Source organism: Dromiciops gliroides, chromosome 1, assembly GCF_019393635.1.
Source record: "Dromiciops gliroides isolate mDroGli1 chromosome 1, mDroGli1.pri, whole genome shotgun sequence".
Taxonomy (NCBI): Eukaryota; Metazoa; Chordata; class Mammalia; order Microbiotheria; family Microbiotheriidae; genus Dromiciops; species Dromiciops gliroides.
In genome coordinates, this window is record NC_057861.1 from 468125439 (window position 1) to 468142253 (window position 16815).

The 16815-nt window shown below is 35.7% G+C and overlaps 1 protein-coding gene across 2 annotated transcripts in view; it reads right to left on the reverse strand.

Moving 5' to 3' along the window:
* The window catches only part of MEGF10 (multiple EGF like domains 10), a 138609-nt gene that overhangs the window by 71137 nt on the left and 50657 nt on the right, over positions 1–16815 (reverse strand). For both annotated transcript variants that reach the window (XM_043977268.1, XM_043977269.1), the window contains 3 exons: positions 12532–12633; positions 9974–10074; positions 4285–4377 (listed from right to left, as the gene is read on the reverse strand). In XM_043977268.1, coding sequence (XP_043833203.1) covers positions 4285–4377; positions 9974–10074; positions 12532–12633 — 296 coding nt within the window. The remainder of the gene's footprint in view (positions 1–4284; positions 4378–9973; positions 10075–12531; positions 12634–16815) is intronic.

Consider the following 16815-nt stretch of genomic DNA (forward strand, 5'->3'; position numbering starts at 1 on the left):
TGGCACTGGAGTCAGAAAGACCTGGATTCAAATCTAGCCTCAGTGGACAATTAGTAGCTGTGTCATCCTGAGCAAGTCACTTAACCTTTTTGCCTCAGTTTCCTCATCTGTAAAATTAGATGAAGAAGGAAACAGCAAACCACTCCAGTATCTATGCCAAGAAAACCACATGGACAGTAAAATCTATGGGATCATGAAAAGTTGGACACAACTGAACAACAACAAAAACCTTTTTTTCAAGTTCCTGTAATAAAGGCACCATTTCTAAACTATATAAATAATTGGTTCAAACTTATAAAATGAGGGGCCATTCCAAATAGGTAAATGGTCTAAGGAGATGAATAGACAGCTCTCCAGGGATAAAACACAAGCTATGTATAGCAATTTAATAATGCTTCAAATAATTACCAAATAGATAAAATTAAAGCAACACTAACATTCTAACTCACAACTAAAAGACTGGCAAAGCCAGAAAAAAAAAGGAAAATGACAAAAGTTAGAGTGACTGCAAGAAAACTAGTACATTGAAATTTGGGATTATGGCCAAAAAAGTTGCTATTCATATTTTTTGACCCAGTGATGCCTTTATTAGGCTTATACTTCAAAGAAATCGAAGAAAGAGGAAAAGGTTCCATACATACAAAAAATTTTATAGTAGTCCTTTTTTAGTGTCAAAGAACTAGAAAATAAGGGGGGAAATTGGGGAATATCTGAATAAATTGTGATATATAAATTTAATTCTGTAAAAAATGATTAAGTGGGCAATTTTAGAGAAATCTGAGAAGACTTGTATAACATGATGCAAAGCAAATTGAGCAGAATCAGGAATATAATTTATGCTATTTTTAAAACAACCAAGTTTGAAAGATATAAAAATTCTGATTAACACAATGAACAGACATGTTTCCAATGGACCATTGGTGAAGAATCTTACCTACCTTCTGACAAAGAGATAATCAACTAATATGCAGAATTTGCTACACATATTTTAACATGGCAAATATGATAAGTTGTTTTGCCTGACTATACAAATTTGTTACAAAGGTTTTAATTTCTTATCTTTTCTCCAATGTGGGAAGGATAAGAGGGAGAAAAAAAAAATGCTTGGTAATCAAAAAACACATTTTAAAAAATGATTTCTTTTTTATTACTGATTGCTTATTTTGTTGCTTTTATTACCATATATACATATGTGTGTATATCTACCTATATCTATATCTATACCTATCTATAATAGCAGTCTGGTACACAGTTGTTTCTTCAAAAATGCTTATTGGATGAAAGTTACCATACAGAAATTTTTGTCTTCCAGGTAGGTAATAAAATAACAAAATAAAGTGTCATATAATATATGTGTTTTGGGGTACTTAAAGATATAAACACCTGACAAATATATCAATATTCTAGCCACTTGCATTGTGTGCATATTCGTTTCTGAAACTAGAGAAGAATAAAATAAATAAATATTTTTAAAACTTCTGCCAACAGTTGGATATATGCATACATACATATTCACATGCACACAAAAACTAAAACATTTAGAAAAACAACTGTATTTCCTGTAGTCTTTTTATTTAATTTATAAAGCTGAAATATTAGGAATATTTATCTTGAGCTCTTTTGGATGTTATAATATAAGATTTTCAAATAATTAAATCCAAAGTTTATTATATATAAATTTTAAAAACGTAATATGGAACATGTCCTACCGAGATCAAAATATATTTCAATAATTTATTTGCAACTTTTTCAATAACATTCTCCATATTCATAATAAAGCAACCATTTTTTACTCCCTTCCCTCAAATTCATTGATAATGAGATATAAATCAAATTTTGTACATAAAAAATTTCTTCTTGAGAAAAAGGACAAATTTGGGGGATTTCACTAATATAAATTTATCATTAAGAATAAGCCAATAGATCTATGGAAAAGAAAGAATTTATGAACAAGATGTAGAGAGCATGGATAGTTTTTTTTCTAATAATAAACAATTTTATTTATAGTTTTGAATTCCAAATTTTATGCCTCCTTCTCTCCCTCCCTTTGCCCCTCCCTGAGTTTACAAGCAATCAGATGTGGGTTATACATATGAAATTATGTAAAACATTATCATATTAATCATTTTGTATAAGAAACCTTGAATAAAAAAATGAAAGTGAAAAAGCATGCTTCAGTCTGTGTTCAATCAGTATCAGTTCTTTCTCTGAAGGTGGGTGGTATGCATCATCATTAGTCCTTTGGGATTGTCTCAGATCATTGTATTGCTGAGAATAGTTAAGTCATTCACAGTTCTTCATCAAACAATATTGCTTGTCATTGTGTACAACATTCTCTTGGTTCTGCTCACTTCACTATACATCAGTTCATACAGGTCTTTCTGGGCCTTTCTGAAATCATCCTGCTTGTCATTTCTTATAGCACAATAATATTAATGGATAATTTTGATTATATTAAATTAACACTTTTTTCCACATACAAAAACAACACAACCAAAATTAGAAGGAAAGCAAAAAACGGGGGAAATTTTTACAGCAAACATTTCTGATAAAAGTTTCATTTCTAAAATATATAGAGAACTGAGTGAAATTTATAGGAATAAAAGTCATTCCCCAATTGGTAAATGGTCAAAGGATAAGAACAGGCAATTTTCAGATAAAGAAATCAAAGCCATATCTATGGTCATATGAAAAAATGCTCTAAGTCACTATTGATTAGAGAAATACAAATTAAAACAACTCTGAGGTACTACCTCACATCCATCAGATTGGCTAACATGACAGAAAAGAAAAATGATAAATGTAGGAGAGGAGGATGTGAGAAAACTGGGACATTAATACATTGTTGGTGGATTTGTGAATTGATCCAACCACTCTGGAGAGCAATTTGGAACTATGCCCAAAGGGCTATAAAACCATATAAACCTTTTCATCCAGAAATACTATTACTAAGTCTATATCCTATAAGATTTTTTTTAAAAAGGGAAAAGAACCTATTTGTACAAAAATATTTATAGCAGCACTTTTTGTGCTGGCAAAGAACTGAAAATTGAGGCGGGGTGCCCATCAATTAGACAGTGGCTGAACAAGTCATAGTATACGATTGTAATGGAATATTATTGTGCTATAAGAAATGATGAGTAGGATTTCAAAAGCACCTGGAAAGACCTACATGAATTGATACAGAGTGAAGTAAGAAGAACCAGGAAAACACTGTACACAGTATCAACAATATCATATGATGAGCAATTGTGAGGCTTAGCTATTGTTAGCAATTCGTTGATTGAACACAATCCCAAAGGACCCATGATAAAAAATACTATCTGCCTCCAGAGAAAGAACTGATGGCATCTGAATACAGACCAAAACATACTACCTTCTTTCCTTCCTTCCTTTGTCTTTTTTTGTTTACTTCCACAAAATGATTAATATGGAAACATTTTTACATGACTGTATATGTATAACCTATATCAGATTTGCTTACCATCTCAGGGAGGGGGTAGTGAAGGAAGAGAGGGATAGGATTTGGAACTCAAAACTTAAAAAAAAAAGAATGTTAAAAATATTTTACATGTAATTTTTTGGGGAAATACAATATTACTTAAAAATAAACCCATGAAAAGAGGGTTTAAAACATAATGGAGGGCAGCTAAGTGGTGCAGTGAATAAAGCACCAGCCCTGGATTCAGGAGGACCTGAGTTCAAATCTGACCTCAGACACTTGACAGTTACTAGCTGTGTGACCCTAGGCAAGTCACTTAACCCTCATTGCCCTGCAAAAAAACCCCCAAAACAACAAAAACAACAACAAAACACCCATAATGCAGAAGTAACTTCAATACCTTATTGAGGCAAAAAAAAAAGGTTTGACATAAACTCTAGAAAGAAAAGATTATAAATGTACAATTTTGCATTAAAGCAGCAGTCCTCTGAAAGTGTACTACAAGATTTAAGGAGTTATTATTTGAGAGATAGATCCCAAGCTATCTTTTTTTGGGGGGGGACAGGGCAATGAGGGTTAAGTGACTTGCCCAGGGTCACACAGCTAGTAAGTGTCAAGTGTTTGAGGCCATATTTGAACTCAGGTCCTCCTGTATACAGGGCCAGTGCTTTATCCACTGTGCCACCTAGCTGCACCCCCCCCCCAGCCAAGCTATCTTTGAAATAAAATGAGTGCAAGTTTACAACACCTTAGAAAGATAAAAAAGCTCTACTTATTCCCAAACAAGGAAGTCCATACAGTAGAAAACAATCCAAGACAGAAAATAACAGGGAGAAACTTACCACTGGAACAGTTGGTTCCACCCCAGCCAGGCTCACACTGACAGGTGTTTGGAGCAATGCAGCGGCCATGGACACATTTATCAGCACAGTGAGCTATCAGAGAAAAATAAATAAAATAAAGAAACTTTATTTACATGCAAACACACACGCTTTTACTGTGCAATTGTTTTATATCCTAGTCTCAACAATCACTTTAAAAAAAATTTGTGGTTGATAATTTTCTTCATTGAAAGAAGGCAGCCTAGGAGCAGCTAGGTGGCGCAGTGGATAAAGCACTGGCCTTGGATTCAGGAGTACCTGAGTTCAAATCTGGCCTCAGACACTTGACACTTACTAGCTGTGTGACCTTGGGCAAGTCACTTAACCCCCATTGGCCCACAAAAAAAAAAAAAAGGAAGAAGGCAACCTAGCAGTACCAGATTTCAAACTATATTTCACAGTGGTAATCATCAAAACTTTATACTGGCTAAGAAATAGAATGGTAGATGAATAGATGAGATAATTTTCTTCATTGATTCTCTAGCCTTCTTATTCATTGTATAGCCACTTAATTTGCCCTTATTTAAAGATTTCAAAGTGTAGTCCTTCATTTCTGCTCTTTAATTTCTTTTCATGAAGGGCAACTAGGTAGCACAGTGGATAAAGTGCTGGCCCTGGAGTCAGGAGGACCTAGTTCAAATTCAGCCTCAGACACTTACTGTGTGGCACTGGGCAAGTTATTTAACCCAGATTTCACCAAACAATAAAATAAAGTAAATTCTATTTCATGGTAAGGAGTAGAGAACTTAGAGAAAATGGGTAGACATCATTTTCCAAGAGATTGTCAGGGAAAATTGCCTTGATATTCTAGAAGCAGAAGGTAAAATAGAAATTGAATGAATCCACCGATCACCTCCTGAAAGAGATCCCAAAATGATAACTTCCAGGAACATCATGGCCAAATTACAGAGCTCTCAGGTCAAGGAGAACATATTGCAAGCAGCCAGAAACAATTCAAGCACTGTGGAGCCACAGTCAGGATAGCACAAGAACTATCAGCTTCTACATTAAAAGATCAGAGGGCAAGAGGAAATGGGGTATCCATTATTTATTTAATCAGCATTTATGCAGTCTGTAATCTGTATGTCTCTGTGTGTGGCTACATCCTTGTATATCATGACACAACACAGCAAGATGTATTCATGATTCTGTGATTTATGAAAGATAGAGTAAATATACAAGTAAATATAAATATCCTTAAACAAACAGGAAAATTAAGCCCCAAATAGGAACATTTTTGAGAAGATCACCAACACTGTTGAGGAAAACCTTATAGTATTCTGTGCAGGGCATGGAGAAGAAATGCTTCAGTGCTGGAAGGTCCCTGTCAGTGAAAAGATGCATTCTTTGATGTAAGTCTTAAAAGTCCTATTTTTGAATACCTACAGAGTGTAAGGAAATGAAACTTAGACTAACAAACCTAGAATGCATGTATTCACTCAAATTGTCCAGTTGCTCTAGCCAAAATGGCTTTATAATGACTCCAACTGAATCTGGCAAAGATATTCAGCACAAAGGGAAATGCCCATCCCAATCCATATACTAGACAACAACTTATTCAGGCAAGGGACAGTAAAGACAGTACCTACAGAGTATATAAATCTGACTAGATAACCAAGTAGCCATGGTATTATAGGGTTGACTGGACTTAAAGACACCTCTAAAGACAACGAAGTAAATATTTATTTAGGAATGAATTGAGAGTTTGTGTAAATTTGTTTGAGTATGTGGATGATGGTCCATGAGATAACTAATATGATAAAGCCTTAACTCCAATCATCTCAAGTAAGTTTTCTTATTCATGGTACTGAAGCAGGGGGATGAACCTGTGTGTGCAGTCAACTGAAGGAACTCAAAGAAACTGTGCCCAAGGACAAACCAGGCCCAAATGGACTAAGGAGTCCAGACATCCTAGTACAAGGAGAAAGCCAGAGAGGCAATACTACATTCTGTTACAATTATGAAGAAGGTATCCTCATGCAGACCACATGCACATAAGAGAAAGAAGAATTAGTAGCATAGCATCAGCTCTGGGAAAAGGAGATGGGGTCAGGGAAGGATGTTTCCCGGTCCCACAAGTAATGAACATAATGTCTTCAGCAATTCCTTTTTAAATGGCCTTTTTTTAAAAAAAAATCATTTTGAACTTAAATACATAAAGATAAAAAAGAACATTTCCATGTACTATGTCGTTTGAAATACTGGGGGGAAGCCTGTCTCTGTTCTAAGTTATCGGGAAACTTAGCTGAGGTTTCTAATATATTGCTACTTATAAATTAGAGGCTATTGCACCAGTTTTTGGCAGCAAGCATTTATTATTAATTTGAGCGAGTTAACTTCCTTTAGGAAGTCAGGAAAGTCAATTTGCATTCCTTTTGAATTTCTACTGACTCTGGGCTGGCTCTGAGAAACCAGCCAGAGTTCCTCAGTAGGGGTAGGGTCACTAGGTCTCCCCCCAAACCCATTATTAAGAATTATTTTCTCACAGTACATAGCACAACATGAAAAAAGGATTTACTATAAAACCATGAATTTATATTTCTTACTATTTGCTTTAAAAAAAACCCACTAGATAAGTACTACACATAAGTTTTCAAAGCTACTCTGCTTTCTAGGTTTCCTTCTAAATTTTCTTTTATTCTCTGCTGTCTGCTTTTTATGTTTTTTCTAATTTTTTTTGTTAGTGGCATATTCACCCTTTTCATTTTTAATACTAGTGATTTGGTTTTCTTCTCTCTTTTTTAAAAATCACATTGACTAATGGTTTATCTGTTTTGTTTTGTTTTTCATAAAACCAAGTCCTAGTTTTATTTATTAATTCAATAGTTTTCTTACACTCAATTTTATTAATATCACCTTTAATTTTTAAGATTTCCAATGTAGTGTTTAAGTAGAGATTTTTAGTTTGTTTTTTTTTCTAATGTTGTTTTTGTTTTTGTTTTTTTTTTGCAGGGCAATGAGGGTTAAGTGACTTGCCCAGGGTCACACAGCTAGTAAGTGTCAAGTGTCTGAAGCCAGATTTGAACTCAGGTCCTCCTGAATCCAAGGCTGGTGCTTTATCCACTGCTCCACCTAGCTGCCCCCCCTTTTTTTTCTAGTTTTTTAATTGCACCATCTGCAATTGTCCTTTTTTATCATCCCCATTTTTTCACTTATCTTTATTCTCTCCTTCTCCGCTGGCTGCTCTCCTACTGCTTACAAATATGTGCATGTCTCTTCCATCCATAAAAAAGACCCTTGACTTTATGCATCTATCCTCGATAGCTATCATCCTGTATCTCTCCTCTGTTACGTGGTTAAAGTCCTTCAGAAGGCCATCTATAATCAGTGCTTCTACATAAGGCATTAAAAAGACTAATCTGTTTACATTCTTATATGAGCAGTGATGTATGTATTCCCTGCATTGTCATAATCAGAAACCTTAGGGAGAATCTAATTAGAGGGCCTGGAAGTGATTCTGTTATGTTTCAATGAAAAAATTGAAAAGGGCATCAAAGAGAAGTGCACTGGGGTGGTAAGAGGGAGGATAGGAATGGGGGTAATTAACTCACATAAATGTGGTACACAAGTAGAAATCTATACAAGGAAGGTGGGTCAGGAGACACTTTATTTTGTGTGTTTGTGTGTGTGTGTGTGTGTGTGTGTGTGTGTTTTGTGAGGCCATTGGGGTTAAGTGACTTGCCCAGGGTCACACAGCTAGTAAGTGTTAAGTGTCTGAGGCCGGATTTGAACTCAGGTACTCCTGACTCCAGGGCCAGTGCTCTATCCACTGCGCCACCTAGCTGCCCCCCCAGGAGACACTTTAACAACAACTATTCACAGATTGTCTCTTTGGTATCACTTATTAATATGAATATATGGGTCACCTGGATTTGATGGAGGTACCTTATTATGCAAAAGTATTTTTATGAAACCCTGGATTAATAGGATGAATAGGAGTAAAATGTCCTTCAACTGAATACCAAACTAAACCCAGATAGCTAAAATATAAAAGACCCGACCTAGTGACTTCTTTTCCCTCAGGATAGGTAAGTGCCTATCTTGTGGCAACATCTGGGCATCCTCATCCTTGCCAAATCCTTTCTTTTTTTTTTGAATCCTGTAATCTTATGATGCTTCGGTATTTCCTCCATACTTGTTTTAACTGAAATTGTTAAACTGCCATTGCTTCTGTATCATAGTATTGAAACTGACAACACCCTTTAATCAGTGGACAAAAAAAAAAAACCCCATATATACCCTCAGAAATGGGGAGTCTCCCGAGCTTCACTCTTAGGAGGGAAGTCTCCACATGATCATGTGTTATATATTTCTTCTTGGGACAGAATAATAAATTGTTTTTATGTTTTTCCTATCCATTCTGTGATCTAGTTTCTGTGAGGTACCTACTTCTGGTAAGAGAGGCAGAAATAACCTTCTCTGATCTCGGCAAACAAATTGTTGGAGATACTATCGATGTCCCTGACCTGTTTATTATCTTGTAGGAGGATGGGTATGAAAACTATATTTAATATTCAACACACTTGTACATCACTTTAGTTGAGACCCTTAAGAAGCTTATTGATACCACTAGAATGTTTATTACTCCTACCAGCAGCTCATTTACTTACTATGTAGATTGTAGGAGGCTGTGGTGGAAAGAGGTCTGAATTTGGAGTCACAGGTCTGGAATTCAAATTCCACCTCTGCTATTTACTAACTGGGAGCACTTGGACAAAGCGCTTCTTCTCACATACACAGTGAGAAAGTGGAACTAAATGGTCTCTAAGGTCCTTTCTAGCTCTAAACATGTGATCCTAGGAAAAGGTAACATCTGTTTCACAAAGACTTTCATGATTTACTTAAGTATGTAGAGGCAGAATCATTGTGAATTCAGTCAGGAGAAACCTAGATTCCAATTCTGCCTTAGACATTTTATAGCTGTGTAACCATGATGAAATCACAAACTCTCTGAACTTCAGTTGTCTCTGTAAAATTACGACAATCCTATTTCTTACTTCACAGGATTGTTGTGAAGCTCAAATGAGGAAATGTTATATACATTACGTATGTTCTTTATAAGCACTTTCAAACCTTAAACTGCTATGGAAATGCCAGTTATTTTTAATTTACATAACTAGGTACTCTTTAAATATCTCAGCATGAATTGGGTATGGGGGACCATAACAAAGAAGGGGAAAGAGATCCACTTGAGATACCAAGAGAATCATTATATAACATTCCACCAGTCTTAATCGTCCCCTCTAAGGGAGAGAGCTGGCTTCTCCTAGACTCCTTTATATCACTTGGTCAGGGAAAATTAGGTCACTGACCTGCTCTGTGACCTAGTCTAATGACTGCTCATCAGTTTTCAAAGAGATATTTGTTAAATAATTATAGCTAAATTGGTCCCTGCCTTGAATAATCTTGTTTGACAATCCCTTGCATTTTCACTGTTTGCCTTGAGCTAAATCGTTTGAAATTTAGTGGCTGTCTAAAAAAAGAGACTTGGACTTCTCCAACTTTGCAACCTAAGAATGCCCTAGACATGTCAAAAGGAAGGTCAAATACCTATTGATTCTTCTTGACCTGAATCTGAGGACTTGTTACCAGAAGCAATCCAACATTTGGTTTAAAAAAAATTTTTTTTAGTGAAAAAAATTATACTTACGAACACATATTTCCATGCTTTCATAAAATCCAGGACAACATTGGGATTTACGTCTGTACATAGTTTTTTCTCCATGTCGATAGGCTGTACGATAACTAATTCTATGTATAAAGAGAAAAAAAATTCAAATTGTTATTTTTTGATTCTGTATTAGGATTGATTTGGGATAATGTGTTAATTAAAAGGTGAAGAAAAGCATCCTATCAAATGTAGTCATATGACATTGAAAGCAAAACAGTCCAAAATAATTAAGAAGAAAAGTTTCTTAAGTAAACTTAAGTAAAATGGAACTTTTAAAAACAGTATTATAGTATTTTCTTCTTTGACAAAGAATACATCAATCTGGCCAATTTAAGCTAAACTATTCATTGAGTCAAAGATCAGCAATGTTGAAAGTAGATTATTTCCATATCTCACCTAACTTCACTAAGATAATTTCTTGAATAAATAGAATTAATTTTATTTCTTCTCCAATCAAGCAACACGCAAGCATTTTTCAAGTGCATGTGGCATATTAGGAATTGGAGTAGCATTGCATGCCTTTACAATGCCATTAGAGAAGGGTTCAGGAGATCCTTATTCCTTTGGGGTAAAGTTTCTATAACAATATCCTTGAATGTCACTGATTCTTGGTGATTGCTGGTGGTCAAGAGTACAGGGGCCGTTACCTTCTCAAAATTCTTACCTATTGAGGAATGGCAGTGTTTACAGAAATCAGATCTTTTGAGAGGAGAGGCAGACACAAAATAGAAACCAAGAAAACAGGAGAGAAAGGGAGGTAGATTCCTCTACCCTGAGGCCAGGCAGAAGACAGGAGGAAGCCTCCCCAGTTCTACCTCACTCTCTTCATGTGGGCTCATCTAATTGAGGAGAAAATGTAGGCAAGAATAAACATCTTCAAAAAAATCAAAAGGGTCTCTCCGTTTAGTGTAATACACCCTGCTTTTGCAGTGGAACAAAATCAGGGAGGACTTCAACCATCTGAAAATCCCCTTGGAACTCATACATTGTGGTCCAGAATTGTGTGTGTGTGTGTGTGTGTGTGTGTGTGTGTGTGTGTGTGTGTGTGTGTGTATACATGTACAGAGAGACAGACAAAGACAGAGACTCACAGTTTTGGGGATAGCTGGCCTTGGAGGCAGAAAGACATGCTTCAAGTCCTACTTTAGCTGCAAGGTGGCTATGTGACTAAGCAAGTCACTGAACCACTCAGTGCCCTAGGAAATTCTCCGAGACAGGAAAGTGCAGAAAAAATGTCAATCTGCATTTGTCAAGGAAAATCTTTATAGGAGTTCCCTATACTATGAAATCACAAGCCTAGTTTCTAAAAACCTATATATGCACACATATAATAAATATGATACCTTTTGTCATATCACAGTCATTTTGGGAAAATGACCTACTCCCAATTGAATGCACCTTTTGTTACAAATAATAATTAAACAAAAATATGAGATACAGTGACTGCATCTGACAGTGTATATATAGCATTCTCTTCTGGTAGGCCCATGCCTCTCTGCCTTATTAGGAGGGAAGTATGTTAAGTTATTTGTTCTCTTGAAACATCATAAGTTTTTCAGTTACTTGGAAGTCAGCATTCTTTTCATAATTCCTTTATTTCACTATCAGTTTATGTACATGTCCCCACTCTTCTGTGAATTTTTTATATTCTCCACTTCTTATGGCATAGAAATATTGGATTATATTCATGTACCAAAATTTGTTTAGCCATTACCAACTAATGGCTTCCTGCTGTGATTCCAGTTGTTTACTATTGCAAAGAAGGCTATAATGAGTATTTTGGTACATATTAGTCCTTTATTTCTGTCTTTTCCTTTTTTAGGATATATGATCAGTAGGGTTATTTCTGAGCCAGATGGCATGGACCTTTTAAACAATTTTTTTGCATAATTCCACATTTATATCTAGAATAGTTGAACTAGTTCATAGTTTTACCAAGAGAGTATTAGTGTGTCTTTCCACAGTCTTTTCAATACTGGCTGTTCTCACTTTTTGTCATCATTGCTAAATTACTAACCATAAAGTGAAACTTCAGTGTTGTTTTAATTTATATTTCTCTTACTAGTAGGGATCTGAAGCAGTTTTTTAAATGGTCACCTTCCTACAATTCTTTTGAAAACTGGTCATATCCTTTGATTGCTTATCTACTGGAGAATGGCTCTTGGTGTTGTTTGTCTCAATTCCCTAAATATTTTGCCTATAAGAATTTTATTGGTGATATTTGACACCAATATTTTTCCAACTCTAAAATTTCTCTCCTTTCATTGATTTTATTAATGCAACATTTTATTAATTGCATGCAATTAAAATTATCTACTTTGTCTTTTATGATCTCCTCTATCAGGGAAATCATTGGATCCCCCAACTAGACCTAGAAAAGCACTGGAAATATGATAGGCATTCAATAAGTAATTGTTGGATTAAAAAAAAACAACAATTTTTTTTCTCCGTCAGTCTTATACATTATAGATTACAGAATGTTCCATTTCTTGGTATCTACATAACCAAACTCAGAAACATATATTTACTTCCTTTACCTGTGTCGTGTACACTTAAACCAATTTAGGATGTCAGTACAGCTGGTGTAGTAAATTTGATCAAAGGGATGTGGATATGATTCCTGTACTGTCACTGAATAACTGAAAAAGAAAAAAAAAATAAGAAAATAAATCAGCAATTTCCTGTTTTACACAGATGTCTGTGTATCAGCACTTAGAGATAAGTGCTAGATAAATTATCCTTACTGCAAATGTAGATTGCTTATTAACAGAGAATCTTCTAGTCTTTTTAACCATTTATTTGAAAGAGAAAGTTAAAGGGTTTATAAGACATTTAACGAGCACCACAAGTGTAAAATGCAGTCATTTTCATGTTTACCAGCAAACTATGGCATTTCTAACATTAAAGATAAATCACCTGGGTAAATAGAGCTTTTCTAAATAGGTTTCAACATAAAGTCCAAAGAAAAAACCTATAAGATTAACTCACAAAAAGGAGAAATTTAAGTCTTTGTTACAATTTTTATTAGTATCTTCTGATTTTAGAAAGAAAAAAAAAGAATGAGAATATCTTCTAGGCATCTCATCAGCACATAGTAAGCTCTTTTTTGGGGGGGGGAGGGGGAACCAGGGCAATGAGGGTTAAATGATTGGCCCAGGGTCACACAGCTAATAAGTGTCAAGTGTCTAAGGCCGGATTTCAATTCAGGTCCTCCTGAATCCAGGGCCAGTGTTTTATCTACTGCACCACCTAGCTGCCCCATAAGCAATTAATAAATTATTGTTTCCTCCCTCCCTTCCTTCCCTTCCCTTTATTTCTTTACTTTTCTCTCTCTCTCAATCTCTCTCTCTCTCTCTCTCTCTCTCTCTCTCAAGAGTAGTAGATTCTTCAGTCTCCCTGAAGAATTTTTACCAAAGCTGAGTGTGGTAAGCAGCACATCCAGCCTTTCATGTTCACTTTGTGGCAGTGTCAGAATACCTGGGTTCAAGTATTAATTCTACCACTTACTTGTTCTTTTACCTTGAAAAACTAATAACCTCTATGAGTTTCAATTTTCCCATGTAAAATGTGGAAGGCAAATGAAATGTTCTCTCAGATCCTTTTTTTTTTTTTGGTGAGGTAATTGGGGTTAAGTGACTTGCCCAGGGTCACACAGCTAGTAATTGTTAAGTGTCTGAGGCCAGATTTGAGCTCAGGTCCTCCTGAATCCAGGGCCAGTGCTCTATCCACTGCACCACCTAGCTGTCACTCTCAGATCCTTTAGAGCCCTTCTAGCCCAAATATTCTGAGAGTGGAATTGAAAGCTATCTATATTTATTTTGGTATAAATCTGAGGTACACATAGATTTCTCTAATTGGACATAGATTGAAATTTCAGGCAGACTAACTTTGGTTAGAAGGAAGAATTTTATGTTAGAAATAGTATAAAATACTAGACTATACAACCAAAACACATTTGCCTTCTCCAGGGATTTATGATACATGGATGTGGCTGTCAAAGCTGCTTCCATGAAACAATAATTTGCAAATTTCTGTGTCTTTGTGGATTTCCTTCTTTGGTACAATATGAACTTTATCCCCAGTCAAAAACAGGTATCTTCCTTAGAAGACAGATATGGGGGCAGCTAGATGGCACAGTGGATAGAGCACCAGCCCTGGAGTCAGGAGTACCTGAGTTCAAATCTGGCCTCAGACACTTAACACTTACTAGCTGTGTGACCATGGGCAAGTCACTTAACCCCAATTGCCTCACTAAAAAAAAAAAAAAGAGAGAAGACAGATATGGATATAACCAACTTATCTGGTCTGTATTCTAGTGGCATATAAGAAATGAACAGACAGGTATTAAGGTATAGTGCAAAGGACATCAGATCATGTATTAGAACTGCATCCTAGGGGCAACTAGGTGGCATAGTGGATAAAGCTCTGGGCCTGGATTCAGTAAAACCCGAGTTCAAATCTGGTCTCAGACACTTGACACTTACTAGCTTTGTGACCCTGAGCAAGTCACTTAACCCTCATTGCCCCATTAAAGAACTGCATCCTAGTCCTGGTTTTGTGAAAACTAAGCTTTCTATGAGACCTAGAGCAAACCATATAATATATCTGGTCATCAGTTCTCTCACTTGTAAAATAAGGAACTTGGACTAGATAAAAGATATCTAAAAGTCTTCTGGACTCAAAGATTTTTAACAATTTTTATCCTTTCTAATCTGTCTGAGTCTTTCAGTAATGTGTGAATTACTTGGGATAAATAATGCTTTTGATAGGATTTCATTTTGTGACAGCAATGGTTATACCTGTGTGCTTCCATGGGTACTAGAATAGCACAGAACATTTGACCTTGACCAGATGAAACCTGGGTTGGTTTCCCCATCTTTAGTTAGTTCTCTGTCAGCTGAGTGATGTATTTTGAGCCATAAATAAATTTCATTGCTCTCTTTTGGAAGAATAGGTATTGCTATTACAAGGAAACATACAAAAGATAGTTCTTAAAGAGAATGCTATACTTCAATCATTATTAGAGATATTGCAACAGCTGTTGATGTTGGGAAGTCAAGAATATCAAGGATCATTCAAGCCCAAAATGAAATAGGATCAGCCACAGTACTGACAAGTAAATATGTGGTTGAAAATGAAAAAGAATGCTTCAGACTGTTGGTGAGAAACAGCCTAGTCAATCTTCAGAAAACAAGTAAGGTTTTGTCTTTAGAGGGATCTGTCAGCTTGAGAAATCATTACTGATTCTTCTACTGTGTGGCACTGGCTTCTTAAAGCGGGAACAACAGTGAGAAAAAGTTTCTTTAAAAACCCAGCTGCTAACTGTGGCTGGGAAGGGAAAAAAAAGTTTGTCATAGATAAGATCACACAAAGGCTAAGTACTGAAGACTGAAAAAAGGTAATTTTTACTGAGGAAACTCACTTTTTCATTCAAGACTATCTCAAAACTATTCAGAAGTCTAAGTGAGCTTGAAAAATTCATTCATCTTCCTCAGATTTCCCCCCAAAATGTTTTGTGGATATTTTGCCAAACAGTGGTGATCACCACTGTTATGTGACAGTTAAAAAAAGCCAGCATTATCTAGGACCACATTAAGAGAAGCAGATCTTCTAGGAATAAGGAGGGAACGGTTCTTTTCTACTCTTCCTCACTTATAAGATCTCATCTGGAATATTTTGTTTAATGCTGGACACCAGAGTTTAAGAACAATAATGATAAACAAGATAATCCTTAATGAAAGCAACCAAGATATTTGGTTAAAGGCCTCGAGTCCATGTTATATAAGCATCTGCTGAAGAAATTTGGGATGTTTAACCTGAAGAAAAGAAGATTCAGGAGAGATATGATAGCTGTGCTTAAATATTTAAAAGGCCATTGTGCAATGGGTGGAAATTTCAAAGAAGTAAATTTGGGCTTTATAACAGGAAAAAACAAACAAGGAAAACTTCCTAACAATTAAAGCTGTCCCTAAGTATAATGATCATATATATATATATATATATATATATATATATATATATATGTGTGTGTGTGTGTGTGGTAAGTTAAAAGGGGGAGTTTAATGCTCGTATATCCAATTTTAAATCTCACAGTTTAGACCACTCTTTAATTCTCTAATTCTGTGACTGGCTAAATTTGTCCACTGACTAGCAATGTTCGAGTATATTATAACAAGAATTTAGGCTTATGGCTTGCCATTATTTTCTTTTCTTTTTTTTTTTGGTGAGGCAGTTGGGGTTGTGACTTGCCCAGTCACACAGCTAGTGTCAAGTGTCTGAGGTCGGATTTGAACTCAGGTCCTCCTGAATTCAAGGCCAGTGCTTTATCCACTGCGCCACCTAGCTGCCCCACCATTACTTGTTCAGTCTTCCTAGGCTCATTGAAAATACTCCAGAGCCAATTACCCAGATATCATTTAACAGAAAGACATGAATTGATGAATTTGCACCTGTGCACTTTAACTTAGTAAAAGTATCATCTGGAGGAGAGCAAAAGCGGGAGAAGGGAAGACCCCAGCAAGATTTTGGATTCAAAGAACAGGCATAATCACACTGGGCCAAACTCTGGCAAAGTTAATTATATATTTTTCTATCAAATTATCTTGTTACTCTAATCTGATATGACAATAATCATCTTTTGTTATTTTATAGTATAACACTACTAACATAATTAATGTTGCTACTGGATTTTACCCTATGGGGATTAGGTAAAACAATGATCTTTGTGGAAAAGGGGCTTACCTTTCTCATCACCACCAGCAGCAACTACTGACCAAATGTCACCAATAAGAGTACAGACACAGGAGCCCTGGGAGCAGCAG